The 19,828-nt window shown below is 44.1% G+C and overlaps 1 protein-coding gene across 1 annotated transcript; it reads right to left on the bottom strand.

The window, feature by feature from the left end:
• Positions 1–15: 15 nt before the first annotated feature.
• LOC102691512 (asc-type amino acid transporter 1) lies at positions 16–18,746 on the bottom strand. The gene is made up of 11 exons (XM_015368023.2): positions 18,346–18,746; positions 15,122–15,326; positions 13,868–14,019; positions 10,569–10,694; positions 8,735–8,888; positions 7,916–8,039; positions 6,895–6,998; positions 6,288–6,384; positions 4,806–4,955; positions 4,177–4,354; positions 16–1,990 (listed from the first exon to the last, which is right to left on the bottom strand). Exons 1-11 carry the CDS (start codon positions 18,515–18,517, stop codon positions 1,905–1,907), a joined length of 1,548 nt encoding a protein of 515 aa, XP_015223509.2. The 5' UTR covers positions 18,518–18,746; the 3' UTR covers positions 16–1,904.
• Between the last annotated feature and the right edge of the window lie 1,082 nt (positions 18,747–19,828).

Here is a 19,828-nt window from a genome sequence, read left to right as displayed (position 1 = left end):
AAGGCATTCTTTCCTCAGTATTAAATTTATTACACTATATATTGTTAAGTTTCATCTTTATAAAACAAAACGTAGACTGCATAAGTTAACATTTCAAGAATGTAACCCATTGTAATAACTGATGCTTTACAAATAATTTACAGTGTATAACATCTTCAATTCAAGAATACCTCCAATACTTTGGAGTTCAAAACTGCATAGTCCTAAAACAAGGTTACAGATTTAGTCGAGGGTGTTGTGAAATGCTGCCAGTGCACAAATAGCCTGTTCCTCTACCTGTGCGGTCAATGAACTTGGAGATGAAAGACAAGGATTTGGGACTTCAGGTAACTACTTTATCAGCATTTAGGACAACAGAGGGTTGTAACCCATTCCTTGCTCACGTCCCTGTTCAAAAAACATATTTTCAAATTTCTTCATGGAAATCACAGTACTTACAGCAGGTAATTTGGTTATGCTTTTTAAATGTTGCTGTTATAAAAGAAAAACACTTTTTATTTGTTTTAATGTCATGAAGCAAAAAACTGAATTGTTTTCATCGTACAGTAGCTGCCTGAAGGCACCTCAGGTTTCCCCTTAAGTGTTATTTCAGTTTTTAAGGGTGTTATATTAAATCTTACCAAACTTAAATCTAAACCAAGGCATCCTCAAGTCTGTTCAGCTATTTAAAACAAGGTGCAACCAGCTGTAACATTAAAATCCCAGTGTTGCCAATTCTAACACTCATTCATACAGACGACAAAATATTTTTCCCTCACAAAACCCAGGGCACTTCAGATTTCCCCTAAATTAGGAATGAATGATCACTGTTCATTGTGAAACTGAGTGTTGTTTTAGAAAAAGAACAATAGCTTCTTAATTGGTGGTACTGGAATGTATTGTTTTTACAAACTGGCAAATTCTCCTGCATGAAAAATGGCTTTTGGTGAAATGAATGAGGCTGGAGTCTCACTTGCAATCTGCAAGTTTCAAACTTGTCTGGGGGTGGGACTCCATTTGTCTGAGAACCCCCTGTACCTACCCAGTGGAAGGATACTGTCAATCAATGGGCTGAAGGTTTTATTTCAGGCCTAAACTGGAGAGATCTGGTTTTCTGTGTGTGAAAACTCCTCCTCATTCTCATTAACAGATAGATTTTGTATTGCCAGCCTGCGATAATCAGCACAACTCACAGTGCAGCCGGAGTGGATGCAGTACACCAGTTAAATGATAGGAGGAAAGCAAGAGGCTTCTGGGAGTTAGCATTTTGCCATGGTAAGAGTAGCAGGGGTTTGAGGAAGAGTGTGGAAACGTGACGTACATTATCCATCCTGTTGAAAGGGCACGTTGGGAAAGGAAGCAGGGATTTAGATGTTGAAGCGTCAGATAGGAGCTCACAGACCTGACACTATGAAGGAAAAATTCAGAAAGATGATAATGATAAGTGTACTGAACATCATCTCATCTTATAAAGATATGGTGTGGCCAAGATTATTGTTAATAAGGAATTATTTATACTGTGGACAAAATGCTATTTCACTTTTTTCCAATAAGGCACAATCAAATAAAATATTCTGTTTAGAGTCCTTAAAAATCCACTTGCCAAAATTTCAATAGTTAAGATAAAAAGAAACATTAAATACCTCAAGCTCCATAGGGAAAAGAGCAGTTCATGTCACACTGTGGTACTGTTGGTATTAGCTTGGTGTTTCTTATAGACAAGCACACAGTAAAATATGCAAGAGGCCCAGTTTCTTAAAACCAATAAGTCTCCCTTAGTTGTGCAGAACCAAAACCCTGGTTTGAGATGGATATTGGACATGGAGCGTGTTGAGTCTAGGCTTGCCACTGTAAACATTGTTTACACTTTGAAGAATCACGACAGATGTCCCGGGCACAATGCCACATGCTTCACTTTTATCAGTCTACTTGGGCATTGCCTCCTCCTGCATGGGATCGATCTGGGGGAAGACGACAAAACACAGCTTCTGTCCTACATACGTGGCAGATTCTGAAAAAAAAAAAAAGACAGACACAATGACTTTGGCTTAGTTCAGAATTCTCCACCGACCTCCCCGCAGTATTTCAGCCAGCCCATGTCCAATAGCGACTGAGCCGTTTGTATTCTCCAGCACATAAAGCAAACGCAGATTTCTACCGTGCTTTGAACATCTGGGAGAAATGGTGTTCAGTACGCCTAGTTTTGTTATGTAAAGTCCAGTCTTAATAATAATAGTAATTGCTTACACTTACATAGCACTTTTCTGGACACTCCACTCAAAGCACTTTCCAGGTAATGGGGATCCCCTACACCCCACCAGTGTGCAGCCCCACCTGGATGATGTCTTCCATGTGAGCTATACACTACATTACAGCACTGGGCACAATCAGCAGACTTGGAATAACCATCCATCCGTTTTCTAACCATTACTTCCAGTTCAGGGTTGTGGGGGAGCTGGAGCTGATCTTGGCAAGAAACAGGGTACAGCCTGGATGGGACCTCAGTCTATCCCGGGGTGAGTCCACTCTCACCTAGGGAAAATACTCCCAGAAGCCAATTAACCAACCAAGAGCACTGTGGGAGCAAACCGGGGTGCCCAGAGGTAACCCATGTGGACATGGGGAGATCCAAAGTCCATGTGGACAGCACCCCAGGAATCAAACCCAGGGCCAAAGCACTGTGAGGCTGCAATGCTAACCACTGGGCCAACCACAATTCAATACATTTCTCTCAATCTGAAGTAACACTTCTCATATTGCACATTGTTTTAAACGGAGACCCCCGTCCTCAGGATTCGGCGTTTGCCAGCTGGATCATACAAGAAATGACTTCAGAGCCCCCGGCTACGGTATGTCAAGAACTGTGCTGATCAAGTCTAAAACATGTGAGCAAACTTCTCCTGTGCAGAAACGCCTGTGCTGGCTACCAGTCTCCTATGGCACTGACTTTCAAACTCTCTTGCTGACCTGCTGGACCAAGAGTTCCTGTCCCCTCACACTCCAGCTCCCTCACCTCTTTCCCCTGGAACTGGCCTCCTCAGTGGTCCACATTGTGCATGAGGCTGAGGTTGTTCAGAGGCAGACTCTTGTCCATATCAAGAACACATCCACTGCTGAAATCTCCCCTCAAAACTTACTTATATTTCTTTAAATTTCTTTTAATTTTCATTTATATATCTTTTTTTATTTTGTAATTTTCTTTTTTTCTGCTTACTGTATATTTTTATATACATCATTTATGTATTGTGCAATGAAAATACTCTAGAGTGAAAGTTACTATATTGATAATCAAGGTACAGCAATGCAGAGGGTTGGAAAGAAACCATGGGTTTTAATGGATTAAAGGGCAGAGAGGAGAAAAAAGGACAAAGTTGTTCTGTGAATTGGCCAGAGAGATGGACATTGTGTCCTTACAATTTCAAATTTTTCCATTATTTAAATGAGATGCCTTCAGGTATTAAGATTGCTGTGCAAAACAAATGCGCTTTCTTCTTGTTTTTCAAGTTAAGTGTTTTTTTTTATGAAGAAATAAATAAAAGTCCTTTTAAAGGGTAGTTTAAGGATAGTCTCCCACAAGGGAGAAGTATTTTAGTAAGTGCCTATGCACAGTAGTTGTGGTTTTGCTGCCCTCTACTGTTAAACAAGAGTTTGTCTTTTGGAAGGAAATTGAATTACACAGCATCACCCCACACACAAGGCTGCAGTTATTTGTGTAATTTGGATAGTCCTTAGATTTTATGAATGTTAAAAACAATAGGAAGATAGCAACAGCATAGGTGTCATAATACAAAGCCTGTTTTGAAACCTTTAAAACCTTTTCACCTGTTTTTTAAAATGCAAGATCACTTGATATTTGGGAGTCTGGGAAGTGTCACTGATGGGACCAAATTAGCAGAAGGTCTCCAGATAAAATTTAAACCACGTGCATCATTGTGAATTTCACCTCACTGTCCAGTAGCTGTGGTAGCAGTAGCACTATCATGTAAAGTACACAACTGTACAGCTCCAAAATATGGTAACATGTTAGGGGTTTGCTAACATTTCAGCATTCTGTCCAAAGCACAGCTGCAACAGGAGACTCCAGATCAGGAAAAGCTGTGAGAGAGAAGATCTGCAGAAGGCGTTTGTGCACCTGGGCTTTTCGGTATGGAGAACACAATCCTCGTGTGCCAGGTAACGAGGACTCTGTTGACTTACCTATGAAGCTGTCTAAACACTTTGGCTTCTTTTTCCAGTGCACTCCCAGGAAATAGACAGGCACCCCTGTCAGAATGATGATCAGCCCGATGCCACACACCACTGGTTCTGAGTACATGCTGAACACCAGCAGGAAGGCCCAGAATATCAGGTAGAGAACTGGAACGATCAGATTCACCTGGGGGAAACAACAGCTCAGCGATGAGGAGGTGAAGCACTGCCTCCGAGTAGCTCTGTTAGAAATAGGACGCCAATGGAGGCAGAAATGCACAACCAGCTTTGTAGTACCCTCTTGCTAGTCCACATTCAACCGTTCTTCCTGCATCGCCGGATTCATTTTAAATTGTACCTTTTTCTTTTCATTTTTTTTGCTGGAATCTCAAAGTCATTCACCACCATCATGATTGAGAAAAACCAGCACAAAAATAAACAAACCAGTCAGCTTTTTTTCCTTCATTCTGTTTGATTACACTGATATGTTTCTTTAAGCTTTGTCAGAAATCAAAATATTATTTTTAAAAATATACTCTTATGCCAAAAGCTTTCTTAAAAGCTGTCATTTCTCTCAGGGCTTGCTGATCTAAAGCAGATTAGCAAACAAAGTTCAGATCAAGGGTCAAAGCATGTACCTTGATGGGCCTGTGGAGTTGAGGTTTCTTCCACCGGAAGAACAGCAGCCCTGCAATGGTAACACCATAGGAGAGGTAGTTGATGAAGGAGACATAGTTGATGAGTGTCTGTGTCTCTCCAATGCACAGGATCACAATGGTTGCAGCACACTGGCAGGAAAAGACGAGAAATGTAGTGAATGACTCTTCTTTACTTGAGAGGAGGGAACTGAGCTCTTAGAAACTGTTGTACTTCCATTACACTGGGAGTTTGATTTAACTGTAGTTAAGCTTCATTAAGGTGTCTTTTTTATACAGACTTTTAAAGCTATCCTGCTGGCTCCCTATTTACTGCAAGAATAAAATAATTAAGCGTAAATATGCAGTTATTTGTAACAGTTTCTAAGGAGACACACTTGCGGCTGAAAGCGAACAGCAGAGCTCCAGGTAGGGACATGTCAGGCGAGAGTGAAGGAAGACACCGTGAGAGACGTGAAAGCTGAAAGGACTTTCTGCAAATGTAGCTCAGTAACATTTGTCTTGATATTTGTATGTTAAATTTTATTTTGAAATATGATATTGATGCATGTTACCTTATTATGTTGTGCAGTGAATACAGTAAAGTGATACCCTTTTCCTTTCTTGATTTTCATCAGGCTTGACATTAAACAGATTAAATCACTTCATCACCTGTGTTCAATCAACTCTCTCGCTAATGTGTTGATTTAGTACTCTGCTGCCAGAGTCACTCAAGTGTATCCTCAGCAGTCATGAATGATCAGTTAATCACAATGATGCACTGATTTTGATTAATGGATTAATTAGAAATGATGGAAATGTCCAGGATGTATTTTTAATTGGATTTTAATTCAGTCATTTTAATTTTCTTTTAGCTTGAAATTGGGTTTAAGTTATGCTAGAAAGATTTCAGGTTCTTATCTAGTTTCTAAATGGTTCGTAGCTCATTAATCAGTAAATATATGCCACGCTTCTGCACAAGTGCATTGGTCCTCTTTTAGTTTAAAGAGAGGCAGAGACGTACATTGATGTCTCAAGCCTATAACTTCTATACATTACTGATCATACTCTAGACTGCTTTTTTATGTTCATTTGAAAGTTAAAAAAGGTTTCCCTGAATTGTTCTGAGACCATGACATGGTCAACAACTTAATCAATATCAAATAATCAGTACCTAAAATCTGTCCACTTAATCTGTCTGAAACATCCGTGCATTCATAGTAATATTTCTAATGATGAGTAAGCAAAGGACTGAAAGTGCTGCTTTGGAATTTGTGAAAGAAGTGAACATGAGTTCCTGTGTCTTTGTGCCTGTCTGGTTTTTCATCTCTCTGCCTTCGTACATCATTGTCTTGAAAGGTGAATGGAGTGTAAGTCTAACAAAGGAATCTGTGTTTTTTTTTCAGATCTATTCTCCATGTGTCCCTGTTCACACAGACACAAGTGCCGGGAGGCTGGGCGAAGCAGGCAGCGGTGGTGTCTTACGCAGACCAGGAGAGCGGGGATGGGCGTGCACTGCTTGAAGTGGATCATGGCGAGCAGACTGGGCAGGTGTCCCTCTCGGGCTCCTGAGAAGCATAACCTGAAAGAATCAGTCAAGTTGTGTGAGAAGCAGCTTGTAAAATTCGAATGGCAGGAAGAGTTTATCACCTGCGGATGGGGCCACATTCTCTCCCACTTACAGCACAAAGGACATCCACCCACTTTTTAACAGCTTTATCCAATTCAGGTTCGTGGGGGAGCCAGAAGCCGATCAATCCACCAGTGTGTCTCTGGACTGTGGGAGGAAACCAGAGCCCCCAGGGAAACCCACACGAACACGGGGAGAACATGCAAACTCCACACAGACAGCATCCCAGGAATTACATCCAGGGCTCCAGGACTGAACGACAAATACCATGTGACACGGCCTTACAGGCTTACAAATCAGAAGTCGAATAAGACAGAGGAAAGAAAGAATAAGAGTAAAGAATAAAGAATGCACTTATTTTGTGCAGAATAAATAATAGCTGAGGGGCCCTCAAGTGTTGGAATATTCTGTGAGTGCTGTGAATAATATGTGACCGAACCAGATGCATACATGCAGACTGACCTGGAGGAAGTGAAGAGATAGCCGTTAATCCCTCCAAATGTAGACAAAGCCACCGAGATAGGCATGATGGAGCTAAACATTCCGAGGAGCTTTTCCCCAAAGGTCTGCACACAGAAAAATCCAGGATTAAAATCAGACACAATCTGGTAGTTAATACAACGATATGTCCTGTATAATATAATATCTGTTTCCATTATCTCACAAGATGCAATGTTGGAACTTACATTAATTGCATTAATGAGTGTTCAATTAACTTAGGCGAAGCAGTGTTTAAAATAACTATTGTTAAACAAAGTACTGATTCCACCAAAATCTCAAATAGCCTTTCTTCAGTTACATGTGACTTCAGAGACTGCATGTTTATGGCCACACATGCAACACCTTGCAAGAGTAGCCAGCAGCTACCCCTAATGTCACATTGTGATGTAGTCTGATGCCGAAATGTATGCATTTTTATTCACATTAACGGGCAGACGGCAGAGCCTGTCTGCACTTCCTTGCGCGCTCTGTTTGGGTACTGGGGTTGTTGCAAAACGCAAAAACTCAAATTCCAAATTGGATGGGCAGGTTAGTAAAAAAATCAAACATTTATTGAACCGAAAGAGCCTGCTGTGACCACTTTTTTACCAGAGTGGTGGAGGGAGAAGGGGAAAGGAAGCTGCTGCAGCACCGGATGGTGTGTCCTGCCCTGCTAGCTCCAAAGAGCTGTGTAGGAGAGTCACCACCGGCTGGAGGAGGGGCACGGCGCGCGCCGATGTCACTGCACACCCACAGATTTTCAGGAAGCCAAGGGGGTCTGTCTTTTGGGGTTTGCCAAAGAAAACTGTTGGTGGCTCAAGCCCTTCAACCCAGGCATGACGTAGCTTGTTGTGGATCAGTTCCCTTGGGCACAGTCAGCTAATGAAATGATCCAGTCTGATTAGCTGGATGAGCTCGTTTTCTGAACCAACAGCCATTGGGAAGCCCTCCCCCAGTATACCTTCACATGTACTCAGAAGAGCAGCACCTGACGCTTACTTACAACAGCCACTGCATTGGAAGACAAGAGCTCCTCGGGTGACATGGCGGTGAAGTAGGCGATGTTGGTGAATGTGTACACAAAGGTCACCAATGGGATGGAAATGTAAATGGCACGAGGTAGATTCCTAACAAAACAATGGACAACATTATTGCAGTTGCTTTGCAGTATCTGATCACTTGCAGCAAAACTACTGTACCTCTAACAATTCTGCTAGTTCTGACATGTGAACTTTGTGAATTTTACACTGTAATTTTTCGGCCTTAGTCTTTTACCAAAAGGGCTAGCTGGGCCAGGTGGCTACCTCTCCTCAGTGACTATTCCCCTGTTCTTATCTTGAACAACTGCACCAGCATACAGTACCTTGTCCACGAGCGCACAGCCTGGGGGCTGATCGCAGCTTGTGATTAATTAAAAAAAAACAACCTGTCTGTTCTATTAAAAACAGCTGTTAAGTGAAATCCAAAATAATTCACTTGCCTCCTGGGGACTGTCACAAATTACATTTTGAAGTTTGGAATGTTGATTGAAGAAAACCCCCAAGAACGCACAGGAATGTACTGTATATATTGTACATTTCAGGACATGGCATGCAATAATGGAAGAATGTTAACAATCCTAAAATTTGTTTTAAAGTAGATAAAAACAATACATTCTAGATATCAGCTCGCTCTGAGAAAGATTGTATAAAAGGCCTCCGATCAGCACAAATTATTTAACCGCGTCGGCCTCCTGATAGTTCTGTCATCGTGACCTGCTGCGAGGGCAGGCCTGGAGGTGACTGAACTCCGCGTGTGCGGCGTGGAGAAACTAGGACCTCACCGCCGCGGCTCCACGACCTCCTCCGTCACGTAGTTGAGGAAGTTCCAGCCGCTGAAGGCGAAGGAGGCCTGCAGGAAGGCCAGCGCCACCTGTCCGACTGAAGGCGTCTTCCAGAAGTCAAACGCTGCCTGTGGCGTCAGGCTGTCGTAGTGCCCTTTGTGCAACAAAGAAGAATCGGAGTTCCTCCATTTGCCAGACAGCACGCCCGCCTGTGCTGGGCAGGGTTTTTCCCATCTGTCGCGTGCATGCTTTCAGAAGTGGCACGGCAGTGTTTAAAACGTGTCTTAAACCCAGTCTGGGCAGATGTTATATCGAATGGAATACGGGCACCCAATTTCTGCACCAATTTGCAGTGGATCTACTCAGAAAAGGACTGACTTGTTCATGACAGGTGCCTTTGAGTACCGTAATACTGTAGCTACTGTAGACCTCATGCATGGTCCTCACTTCCCCCACTCTCCTACCACACGCTCACAGTGGGTAAGTGTAACGCACAGAGCCATGTGGCACGGCACACTGACTGCACAACACACACTTCTAGGATTTCCTCAGGTGGACTGGATATACGATCAGTCATGACTGCCCAATCCCAAAACAAAAAGAAATACAGAACCAAAAGGTAGGGATTTCTTCTCGTAGTGTCAGGAGGGCTCTATCGTAGGTGGTCTTCAGTGACCAGTCAAAGGCAGGAAAGACAATAGGTGCCCAAGTCCTGTGCATGACCCTAAAGATGACCCTGGCACGGAATTCTGTGTGGGAGCCAACACATTCTGCTGCTGTACAATGGCTCTTGCAGAGAGGCTGTCTGAGGCTGTAATGGCTCTCATTACACAGGCTTGAATACTTCCGCCAAGCCTGGGGACCCCAGATTTAGAGCACATTACGAAACAAAAACAAGCTGCTGATTTTCAAGAACCTGCTAGGAAGTGGTGGTGCAAACTTCAAATGGCTGTGCATACTCGGGTTTTAAAATGACTGTGTTTTTTTTTGCAGAAGCAAAAACAGATTCCGATAAAAATATGAAAATGCCAAAAAAACTAAATGAAAGATAGACTAAAATTCAACTATTAAATAATTTTTTCACTGCAAACTTGCTAACAGAGAATTTGTAAATATTCTTTAAGATTGGAGAAGAATATGCTGGACAGTATAACTGTAAGGGGTATTTTCTCTGTGCCACTACAAAACAGCCAATTTTTCAACACAAACTGTAGGACTTTACAGTTCTGAGTAAAATAAATTAACCTATCATTTTTTAGATCATTATGGTAACTTACAGTCATTAGAACATTGACATACCCTAAAATGATTTGCTTTTTAGTTCATTCTGAGACAATGTTCACATTCCTCCCTATTCACAGGGATTTTCCAGTTCGGTTTCAAAATATGAATGAGATCTTTTTATTGATTCAAAATTTGTTACATTGTGTGCTTCTTGATTTTCTAACATCTTACCCTGTGGTGTGCCCTGTCTTTGAATTTTGAAGACACTCTTTGGAAACACACACCGTTTCAGAAAACTCCAACAATGTTGTAGTTATAATGCTGAAACCCTGTCAGTGCCAGTTTTTACTAGACATAAAAATAATCCCCAAGTCTGAGAGAAAACCTATTAATTCTGGAACTGCATGTATATATAGATGGTAAAAAAAATATATCTAAAGATAAATATCTAAAAAATACCTAAAGAAAAATATCTAAAAAATATCTCAAAGAGGAAACTGCTCTCCTGTTCTTTGACACCTGGTATAATAGGCTGAGAACTGAATTATAGTCTTTAATCAACACGATGGACCATGAAAGAGGTTAAGCCCAGGATGGGCCTGAAGCTCACCTTTACAGATCTGCACCAGACCTACTGTGATGATGAGGCCCAGAGCCAGCAACTTGCCCACAGTGAAGATGTCCTGGATCCTAGTAGCCCAGCGCACACTGGAGCAGTTCACCCAGGTCAGGAACACTAGGGACAGAGAGAGAATCCAACTTAAGCCTTACAGCCAAAAAATAAATATGGAAGTGATCCAGCCTCCAACAACAGGGTACAGAGTTCTACAGTATTTAGTGCCCTACTAACCTGATTTACTGGGTGAACGCAGAAGATGAATTGACAGCCATACACAAGAAGAGAAAGCACTTTCACGTGTTATTTAGTACCACAATCCTTGCTTAATGGTGAATTTGTTACTTCAAATTAATAGGTTTTGCTTCCTGATGCATTTATAACAGAAGCTCACGTTTCATACATCCACCCCTTTCCTAACAGCATCATCCAATTCAGGGTCACAGGGGAGCAGGGGCTTATCCCAGCAAGCAACGGGCTCAAGGCAAGGTACGCTGTGGATGGGACACCAGTCCATCGCAGGGCACTCACAGACACACACAATCACACAATTTTCCCAGAAGCCAGTTAACCTCGCAGTATGTTTTGGGAATTTGGAAGAAACCCCCTGCAAACGTGTGGATAATGCCCCAGGTCCTGAACTAAAACTAGGGACAGCACTGCAAGGCAGCATTGCAAACCCTGCTCCCACTATGATAGAGGAACATGTGTCACAAGAGACATACGCACAGCTATACACTCTTGCCTAGGTACATGTATACACAGTATGTGTATTGTTTCTATATTCATGTTCACACACATACATATACTCCAGTTGTAAATTATTACAATGGGGTTTGTTGTTTTTTATGCAAGGGGAGCGATGTTTCGGTAGCCTAACCCGGGGGAACACCAACCACCCGCGCCCCCTGTTCCCCGTCAATGTATACACATCACTGAGTGGCTGTCCCCAGCTCTTCCACAGGAAGGCAGGCTCCAGTCTCCAGGACACGCTGTGCCGATGGGCGCCGGCATGTCGGAGTCTGGGGCTGAGGGCTGGATTTTTCCACCTCGTCCATCACTGTCACCTCCCTGTGGGCTGCAGTTGCTACACTCCCACAGAAAGGGAGCTGTGTGAAAAAAAACTATAAACAGCTTCCGATGCCACAAAACAAGAAAGAGAAAACAAGCCCGTCTTTGAGGCGCTGTGCGCTCCCGCTCACAGGCTCTGGGTTATCCAGCAGCCCGAGCAGCTCCCAGAAAAAGTGAATCCAATTGCTGCAATTGTTTCCAGAATTAAAGTACCATGTACACATCTAAATGCCATGGTAGTCTCCTTGTAATTCACTTGTAAGACCTGTTCAGCCCTGCTTAGAACAAGGGGCGTGATTATTTCAGTGCAGGCACAATGCCCGTTACAATGAGTGAACTGGAGAATTTACAGGTAGATTAAGGCCAGAGGAAGTCACGTGATCACGGGGCAGCCAGTTGGCATGGCGACAGTGATGCTATGGTGAAGCCTGGTCATTAGGGCTGCCTTTGACTTCGTGACTCCGAGGACAGGGAAGAGACAAAGGTGTCCTGCTCTCTTCATCCAGGTTTAGGTGAATATCTTTGCCCCTTGACTCCCAAAGTTTACTTTTACGGTCGATTTTGTACCAAGAAGGGTAACTTAGGGCTCACTGCAATAAAAAAGCAGAAGTAAATTACAACTTTCCACTAGCAGTGGTTTAACAGGGGCTTAAGCTGACAAGACGTCTTGAAAATGAGGGATCTCAATTCCCTGCTTCAACCCATGAGTTATTTAAAATGCAGGTTTGGTTAGAACTAGTTGTTTCTTTTTGTGTAACTCATTATGAAACCGATTACCCCACACGGGTTGCAGAAACATGGCACATTGCAGGCTGGCACAACTTCAAGATGGAAGGCAACCAGCTCTCATCCAGGAGAGAAAGTTGCAGGACCACTGTAATGAGGCAGTGGAGGGCATCCCGAGTACGGTCCAGACACCGCTGTTGGAAACCTGACAAGAATGCATTACAGATGGTGCTTCAGCAATCAGCATGGTAGCAACCACAGTCGGCAACAAGCCCAGTGCCAAGGAAAGTTCAGGGGCAAAACCCGTCACCCTAGAGAGCTGAGTGGAGGGAGGGCCGGAAGGGGGCCGGCTCATTTCGGTCAATCACCACAGACAACTGCCCCTCCAAAACTCTCCTGCAGAGGGTCGCCAGTCTTCATTCAATAGAGGGGCGACAGGAGACTGGGCCTCAGGACGAATGATGGGAGCAGAGCCTTCTGTTCAAACAGCTGGTGAGGCTGGGTCAACTGATGCATGGCGTCAGCTTCAGTGCCGCTGCCAGGGAGAGGCGTGGAGAGCAGGACAATGAAGGCAGCCCTGGGTGAGGGCACCACTGTGGCGAAGACGTCGATGAGTGGCAAGTTGATCACCCAGGCTGGTCAAGATCAGGTCCAGGGCTCGGAGGAGTGACAAGGGGCAGGAGAGGCCCACTGGCAAAGCCTCGCCTGTCGCCCTGTGCACCCATTGCTCACGACCCCTGTGCTAAAAGGTACAAAAAGGAGCAAGAAGAGCTGTCCTGTAGCCGGCAGTTGGGGGGTCCAGAACCGGGCACATGACCTGAAATCACAGCCTTCCTACTGGGGGACACATCTTCCCAGAGGTGCTCATGTGGCAGAAACTGGGCAGAGTAAACACAAGACAAGCCTTCAAGCCAGGTGAGCAGCACAACCACAGCTTGGTTAAATTCTCAAGGTAACACAACACAACAGCAAAAGGTGCACAAGGTAAGACCTCAAGTCCCACTCCTTTATTTTTAGGAGGTAAAAAATAATAATCCTCCCTGCACTTCTTCGGCTTTCCTCGTCTTCTTCCTACAATCTTCCAGGTAATGAAAACGACAGCCTGGAGATCAGGAAGAAGGTCTCCGTGCTTTTCAGGGTGTTTAATGTATATTAAGGTTTTTTAAGGAGTTTGTGCTCCTTGGCCAAGGAGCAGCCCCCTGGCAACAGGGCCATTATTAGGCCTGTGTATCAAGTAATCTTGAAGGATGTTTCTGCAATACGCATTTCTTTTGGTCACGTTATAAGGCACCACATCTTTCAAGATTGTGTTTACATTTAAATTTGCACCACTAGGAATAACCGTGATCACCACCCTGTTGTTTCTTTTTTTTTTAAAGTACAGAAAACCCAAGAGTGGCCCCAGCGAGTCCGATGACTATGATCCAGCACCTGAAGCAACTCCCTGAGTGCGATGCTGGCAGGAGCAGCACAGGGTGCGGAACAGCGCTACTCACAGAGGCAGGTGGTGGACAGGGCTCTGGTGGCGGTGTAAGGAGGAAGGCAGTCAGGGAAGACAGGCTGCAGGACGTAGCTGGAGAACGTGAGAGCTATGACTGCCAGGGTGGTGGGGTACATTATCAGCACTGCACTCCACAGCAGCAGAAACCTGGAGAGAGAGACAGACTCTTTAACCTCCTGATCAAACAGGAAAGAACAGGAGAATGGGAGCAATGTTTTGGTAGTCTAACCAGGGGAACACCAACCACCCACAACCCCTGTTGCCCATCAATTATAATACTGTAGTGTATATACACTACAGTCGAGAGCAGGCCATTAGGCCCTTCAAGCTTGTTTGATAACGAGCAGTCAATTGATCTGACTGTTTCTTGAAAGAAGCCAAGGTATTCGCTGAATGCGAAGGGCAGCATGCTTCTGCTACCTGTTTTGTAAAGGTATGCCTCCTGTTTTCTATTTTAAATGGACTTGCAGGGAGCTTCTGCCTGTTACCCTGGTTCATGTCTCACTAATGAAGTCAAATGGGTTGACTTTGCTGATACCTTTGAGCATTTTGGATACTTGTATTCTTGAACGTGTGTACTTAGGAAGGATTTAGTCATCCTGAGATAAGCAAACAGAATAAATGGAATGGATTGGTTTTACAGAGAATAGAGGGTCTAGTCTGGGGATTAAACTGGTTGTAGAATTTGGTGCATGAAGACAGTGAGATGACCACATTTGACCACATCAGCTTTTGCCACATTTTTGCAGCATCTCTCATGTCCTTTGTGGTGAGGTTTTTTTTGGCATTTTACATTATTGATGAACCCTGGAGCAAACCCCAGCTGCTTAACTTCACACAGCTGTACAATGAAAAGAAGCACCAGCATTTCCAGATGTTAACACTGCGATGCGTCAATCTGAGGAGCACGTATTCACTCTCAGTCCTACAAAACTGGTGATAAGCTCCAGACACATGAACCTTTAGGCTTGTGTACTGACTAACTGATGAAGAGCACTGGATCACACAGTAGATCAGAGATCACTGGGTCATTGATCATTGGAGATACCAGCCTGCTATTATCACATACTTATTTCACAACTATATCAAGAATAGAGCCATTACTTTTTATTACAAAAAAACATTTACACCCTGTATGTGTTCCATCTTTACTTATAGCATTCCCTCCACCATTTCTTCATTTTGCAGTAAATATTTCACACACAAAGTACAGATTCCGCAGGTAGAAACAAACACATACAACACTTACCCTACTAGGCCTCCGAATATTTCTGTCACGTAAGAGTAGTCGCCTCCTGATTTGGGAATTGTTACTCCTAGTTCTGCGTAGCACAGGGAACCCAGAGCTGCGATCCCTCCTCCCAGCACCCACATGATGAGAGCCAGCCCAACGGAGCCCGAGTGCTCCAGAACTCCTTTCGGGGAGATGAAAATTCCAGAACCAATGATGTTACCTGTGGGCCACAATTAAAAAACAGAACATCAGCAATCAGATTTCACGAAACACATTTTCATTATAAAGCACTCAGCACCGCTGAGAGAGTCCTATCGTACCATCTATAATATTCAATCTCTCAAGCCAGTTCTGGTCCTGAAGGGAAATGACTGAGCTGAATACATTATCAAGTTATTTTGTCTAAATTACCACCAGTCTTAAATGACACCCTTTTAAGCTACTTGTTGAAGCTACTGAAGGAAAAACTGCTGCCTCTGCCTAATAAAATCGTGTATGATACGGTGAACATCCGTGAAGAACAAGCCAGGTCCTTCTTGTGGAATTGTGTGGTTCACCTCTGGGGTTGGTTTTGGAGGAAATGCCTACTTGCACCATTAAGAAAGCAAGTAAAAGCAGTAATATATGAGAGGAGGGAATGTTTCTCTTTTGACATTACTCCTGCTGGTTCCTGCGTTATTCACCTCAATTAATTACGGCCAATTAAACCTCTGCCTCGGCCCTGCAATGTCTGTCTTATTTTAGCCACGAAAACTGAATTGAAGGATCCACCCCTAGCCTGAGTCTTGGCAATGCTGCACATTAGAGAAGCACAGGCTGTTCTTACATAAGCAGGCTGCTAAATAATTTACGCTGAAAGTCTTGCTCTTAAGCTGGAACTGAAATTAGAGTTGCCAGTATGCTTCATGCTTTACCTTATATCTTCAAAAACAAAAAGAAACAGAGGAGATACCAAAACACTGAACTCCGCTGAAATTAGAATCAAGGACATAAAACAGAAAACGCTGACTTGAAGCATGCAGATGTTGCAGATGTAAACTCCGGGATGTCTTGACACGAAACACTACCATGGTTTATCCTGTTTTGTCTTGTATACAGAAAAAAATACAAAGTCAGATTACTTACTTCACCTTTTCACGCAAAGGAGTCTACAAGTACTTTGTAAAAACAAAAAATCAAGAGTGATAGAGAGCACCATAAAAGAGGAGCAAAAGAGGAAAAGAGGAGCAAGCACATGTTCAGCAATGGTCATTTGTACATTTTGCCTGTTACTTAAATCTGTGCAATAGCACCTAAAAGCCATTAATAAAAGCTACTTGTTTCAGCTGATGACCTAGAACAGGATCGACAGTCCAACCATGGTCCTGCAGGTCCTGCAGCCAGCTGTAAATGCTCAATGGAGCTGAGATCCGGAAACACAAACTCCTCCTAATTAAGCAACTGATTGATCCAATTATGTTTTTCAGAGCTTAGAACAAAAAAACAGAAAACCCTGTGACTTTTCAGGACAATGGCTGCAGGCATCTAGCCTAGAAAGCACACCCTACGTTCTGTTCACAGTCACTGCATTCAAAGATCTCATTATCAATAATTAGGATTTCTCCCTTGATGTTCATTGCAGAGCAGATACACTCTGCTGACTTCCTGAAAACACTGTTCAGTCTAACTGCTTTGCCAGAAGCTGCTGTCAAGTCTTGAATATGAAGAGTGGCTATGGGTGTTTAGAAGCCATTATGTTCACAGCTTGTCAAAGAAAATCAGTCCCTCCTCTGTAATATAATGTTACATTTTCTTAAAGGTTGTTATAAAGGCACTCAGGCTTCCAACAACATTTAGCATCTTTTTAATTTGTGGAGACACCCTGTGTGCTCTGAGTCACAAGTGCATCAGTTGCCAGTGGGCGTCCGCAAAAGGACACAAATTTGTGGAAATCTCTGAAAAACCAACACACTGTGTGACTGTGCCAGTCAGGTTGAACTGTTAACTGCTTTCAGCAGGTGCTAAGCAGAACCTTGTGTAGTATGGTACGGGTCTTTTACATGTACTGTATGTACAGTAGATCTGCTACAGGTGCCATTAATATCCCATCAACCTCATCAACCACCCATGATCAGAAAGCTGCTTATTCTTGGTGAGGACTGCGGCGCCAGGAGCCTCTTCATCATACTCTGGAAAGGAAGCCAGCGTCAAAGGGCACACACAGGGTGCGTGAGACCCCAGTTAGCCTGGCCAGCCTGTCTTTGGGAAGAGGGGGAGACTGGAGCACCCCGAACACACAGAGAAACCTCGAGGGCAGCCGCCTGGAAACTGAAGCCCCGAACCAAGCGAGAGATGCGAGGCAGCTAATCGCCACTCAACTTCTTAGAGCTACATTGTTGAATAATTCGAGTCGAGAAATAATGGAGAACACCAACCTTTGTCCCAGATATTCATTCATGTAAATAACACATACAGCGGACGTTTCCAGACAAACCATTACGTTCTTTTCATGAAGGTTTACAATTCTAGGTAAAAGTACTTTCATCACCTTCTGCGCAGTTTGTGCTTTTCCTAAACGTCACTGCGATTCCCGAGAAAGAGAGCGATTTTCTCTCCCCCGTCTTTTCTACAGTCTCGCTCGGACCGCAGGGGTCCAATGGGGTTCGAACCGCTGCCACTAGCTTATTCACCTCTGCGGTCGAAGGTCGAGGTGGGACCTTATCAACATGAAAACTGCTTTTGACTGAAAGGCCACACACTGCCGGAGCGCGCAGAAGGACACTGTGCTACAGAATACTGATGCGCTGAGCGGACCGCCGGCTGGGACTGACCTGCCAGCGTGCAACACCAATCCCCCCAGTTACCTGTTACTAGCAAAAAAATCCCGATTAAAGAACCACAGCAGTTGTTAGCTTTTTGAATACGCCGTAGCGTCGTTTCTTGAACAGCAGTGCAGAAACAAATCTCTCTGCACCATCCTTTTAACTTCTGAAACGCAGTTCTTAAAGTTGGGAATTTGACCCTATGGAGCGAAACCTGCTGAAAGCGAGATCACAGCACGTACTGTAGAATTGCTCCAAGAACAACATGTAAGTACTGTCATTCCCCGAAGTCTAACGGATTCGGTTAAACGACACTTTCACCAGCATAACGCAAAACGTTTAATCATGTACCCCGCTGAAAGACGAGCAACATTTTTAAGTTTTCACGGGCTGCTCGACCACTTTTTCAAAGCGCCGTGAAGCTGTCAAAACTCTCACCTATGATAATGGCACAGGCGCTCAGTAATCCAATTTCTTTTTTAAGCGTCACTCTCTCCGGGACGGGGTCGCGCTTGTTGTTGCCATCTTTCACCATCGCCTCCCTCGCCGTGGAGTTCGGCTTGGTGCAGTTACTTCTTTTCCGATCGGCTCCATCCATTTCCGCGACCATTTAAAAGGCTGCCCTCGGATCTCTCTCTGGGGCTGCTCTAGCGCATTGATGCACGCTCAATAGCAGGCGCATGCGCCGCCCGGCGCCGCCGCTCGGGGCCGGAATGCTAAACACTCGGGCTGCGGACGAGCTGATGCGCCGATACACCTGCGGCACGCCCGCCTCTCGCCGCTCCACCGGGCCAGTCCCACCGTGCTGCTTTTCAGTGTACTGATCCGCAGTTAGTCAGAAAGACCTCAATCAATTGACCAAAAAAAAAAAACAACAACCCCAAAACAAAACACCCCCCCAAACTGCGTTTTTTTTAAGTTGCGCGCAGAAGTTAAAGCTTAACAATGCAGACGAAAGCATACCAGATAGAACTGAGCACTCTGCTGAACTAGTTTTACGAGTTATCTTAATTATGCCTGTGGATTTCGTAAATTAATTGTCCTGCTGGATGAGTGAAGGACAGCCCAGTTGTACTGTGTTACACTTAGAACTGACAGGATCCGTCCTTCAGTTATTATATACCACGACAAATCAATAACGACTGGGACCAACTAAAGCATACAGACAATTGTACTTAAAAATAACCTTCTGAATAGGGCATGTATCACAGAAGAGTACCGCTGTTTTAGTGGATAGCGTTTAGATCAGAATGGATTCAAGCTAGGAGGCAGAATGACAGCAGTGTACAGCTGTAGACAGGGTCTCCTGCTGTGAGGAAATATGTTCTTAAAGGGAAACATTCTATAAAAACATCATGGTCATTTTAGGGCTGTGAAGACCAGGGATTTTCTGAAAGAAATGTTTTTTTTTCTGTTTTGGGTCTCCTATGAGCCATCAGCTACATAAATTGCATTAAATCTTTTGCTTACACATCCAGATTTTGTGCTGGGTCTTGATCACTGATGCGATCCTACATGAGCAGGCCCTCTGAGAACAGAAGGCTGTTCTTGACCTTTACTGCAATGTCAGCCATAAAAGAGTCATAACATAGCTAGCACATGAAGATTGCAAATGAGATTGAGGCCACTCATTGATTTTCTAACTCTTTCATGCAATGCAGGGTCACAGGGAAGCCAGAGTCTATCCCAGCAAGCCACGGGCACAAGGCAGGGGACACCCTGGATGGGACACCAGTCCATCACAGGGGACACAGGCACACTCACACACATTCCCTTTTTCCCAGGCATGGCTAGGCAACAATGCTGACCAGTGCCAGAGCCGCCACGCCGTCCGGATCGACACCTGCCAATTCTAAAAGGCGTCCATGACCCAGGAGTCGTTCTGCAGCACGACGACTTGCGCTGACCCCAGGCGAGTGCA

This window comes from Lepisosteus oculatus, chromosome 20 (genome assembly GCF_040954835.1).
Source record: "Lepisosteus oculatus isolate fLepOcu1 chromosome 20, fLepOcu1.hap2, whole genome shotgun sequence".
Classification (NCBI taxonomy): domain Eukaryota; kingdom Metazoa; phylum Chordata; class Actinopteri; order Semionotiformes; family Lepisosteidae; genus Lepisosteus; species Lepisosteus oculatus.
Note: the sequence above shows the minus strand (reverse complement) of the source record. Positions and strands in the feature narration are given on the sequence as shown.

What these genes read in the sequence shown, in the direction of transcription:
- LOC102691512 (XM_015368023.2), bottom strand. Translation starts at nt 18,517, where the DNA reads ATGGTCGCGGAAATGGATGGAGCCGATCGGAAAAGAAGTAACTGCACC. An exon ending in CTTCCAATGCAGTGGCTGTT is followed by an intron (nt 6,999 to 7,915) that starts GTAAGTAAGCGT and finishes TTCTGTGTGCAG; the next exon opens with ACCTTTGGGGAAAAGCTCCT. An exon ending in GTGTTTAGACAGCTTCATAG is followed by an intron (nt 1,991 to 4,176) that starts GTAAGTCAACAG and finishes TTTTTTTTTCAG; the next exon opens with AATCTGCCACGTATGTAGGA.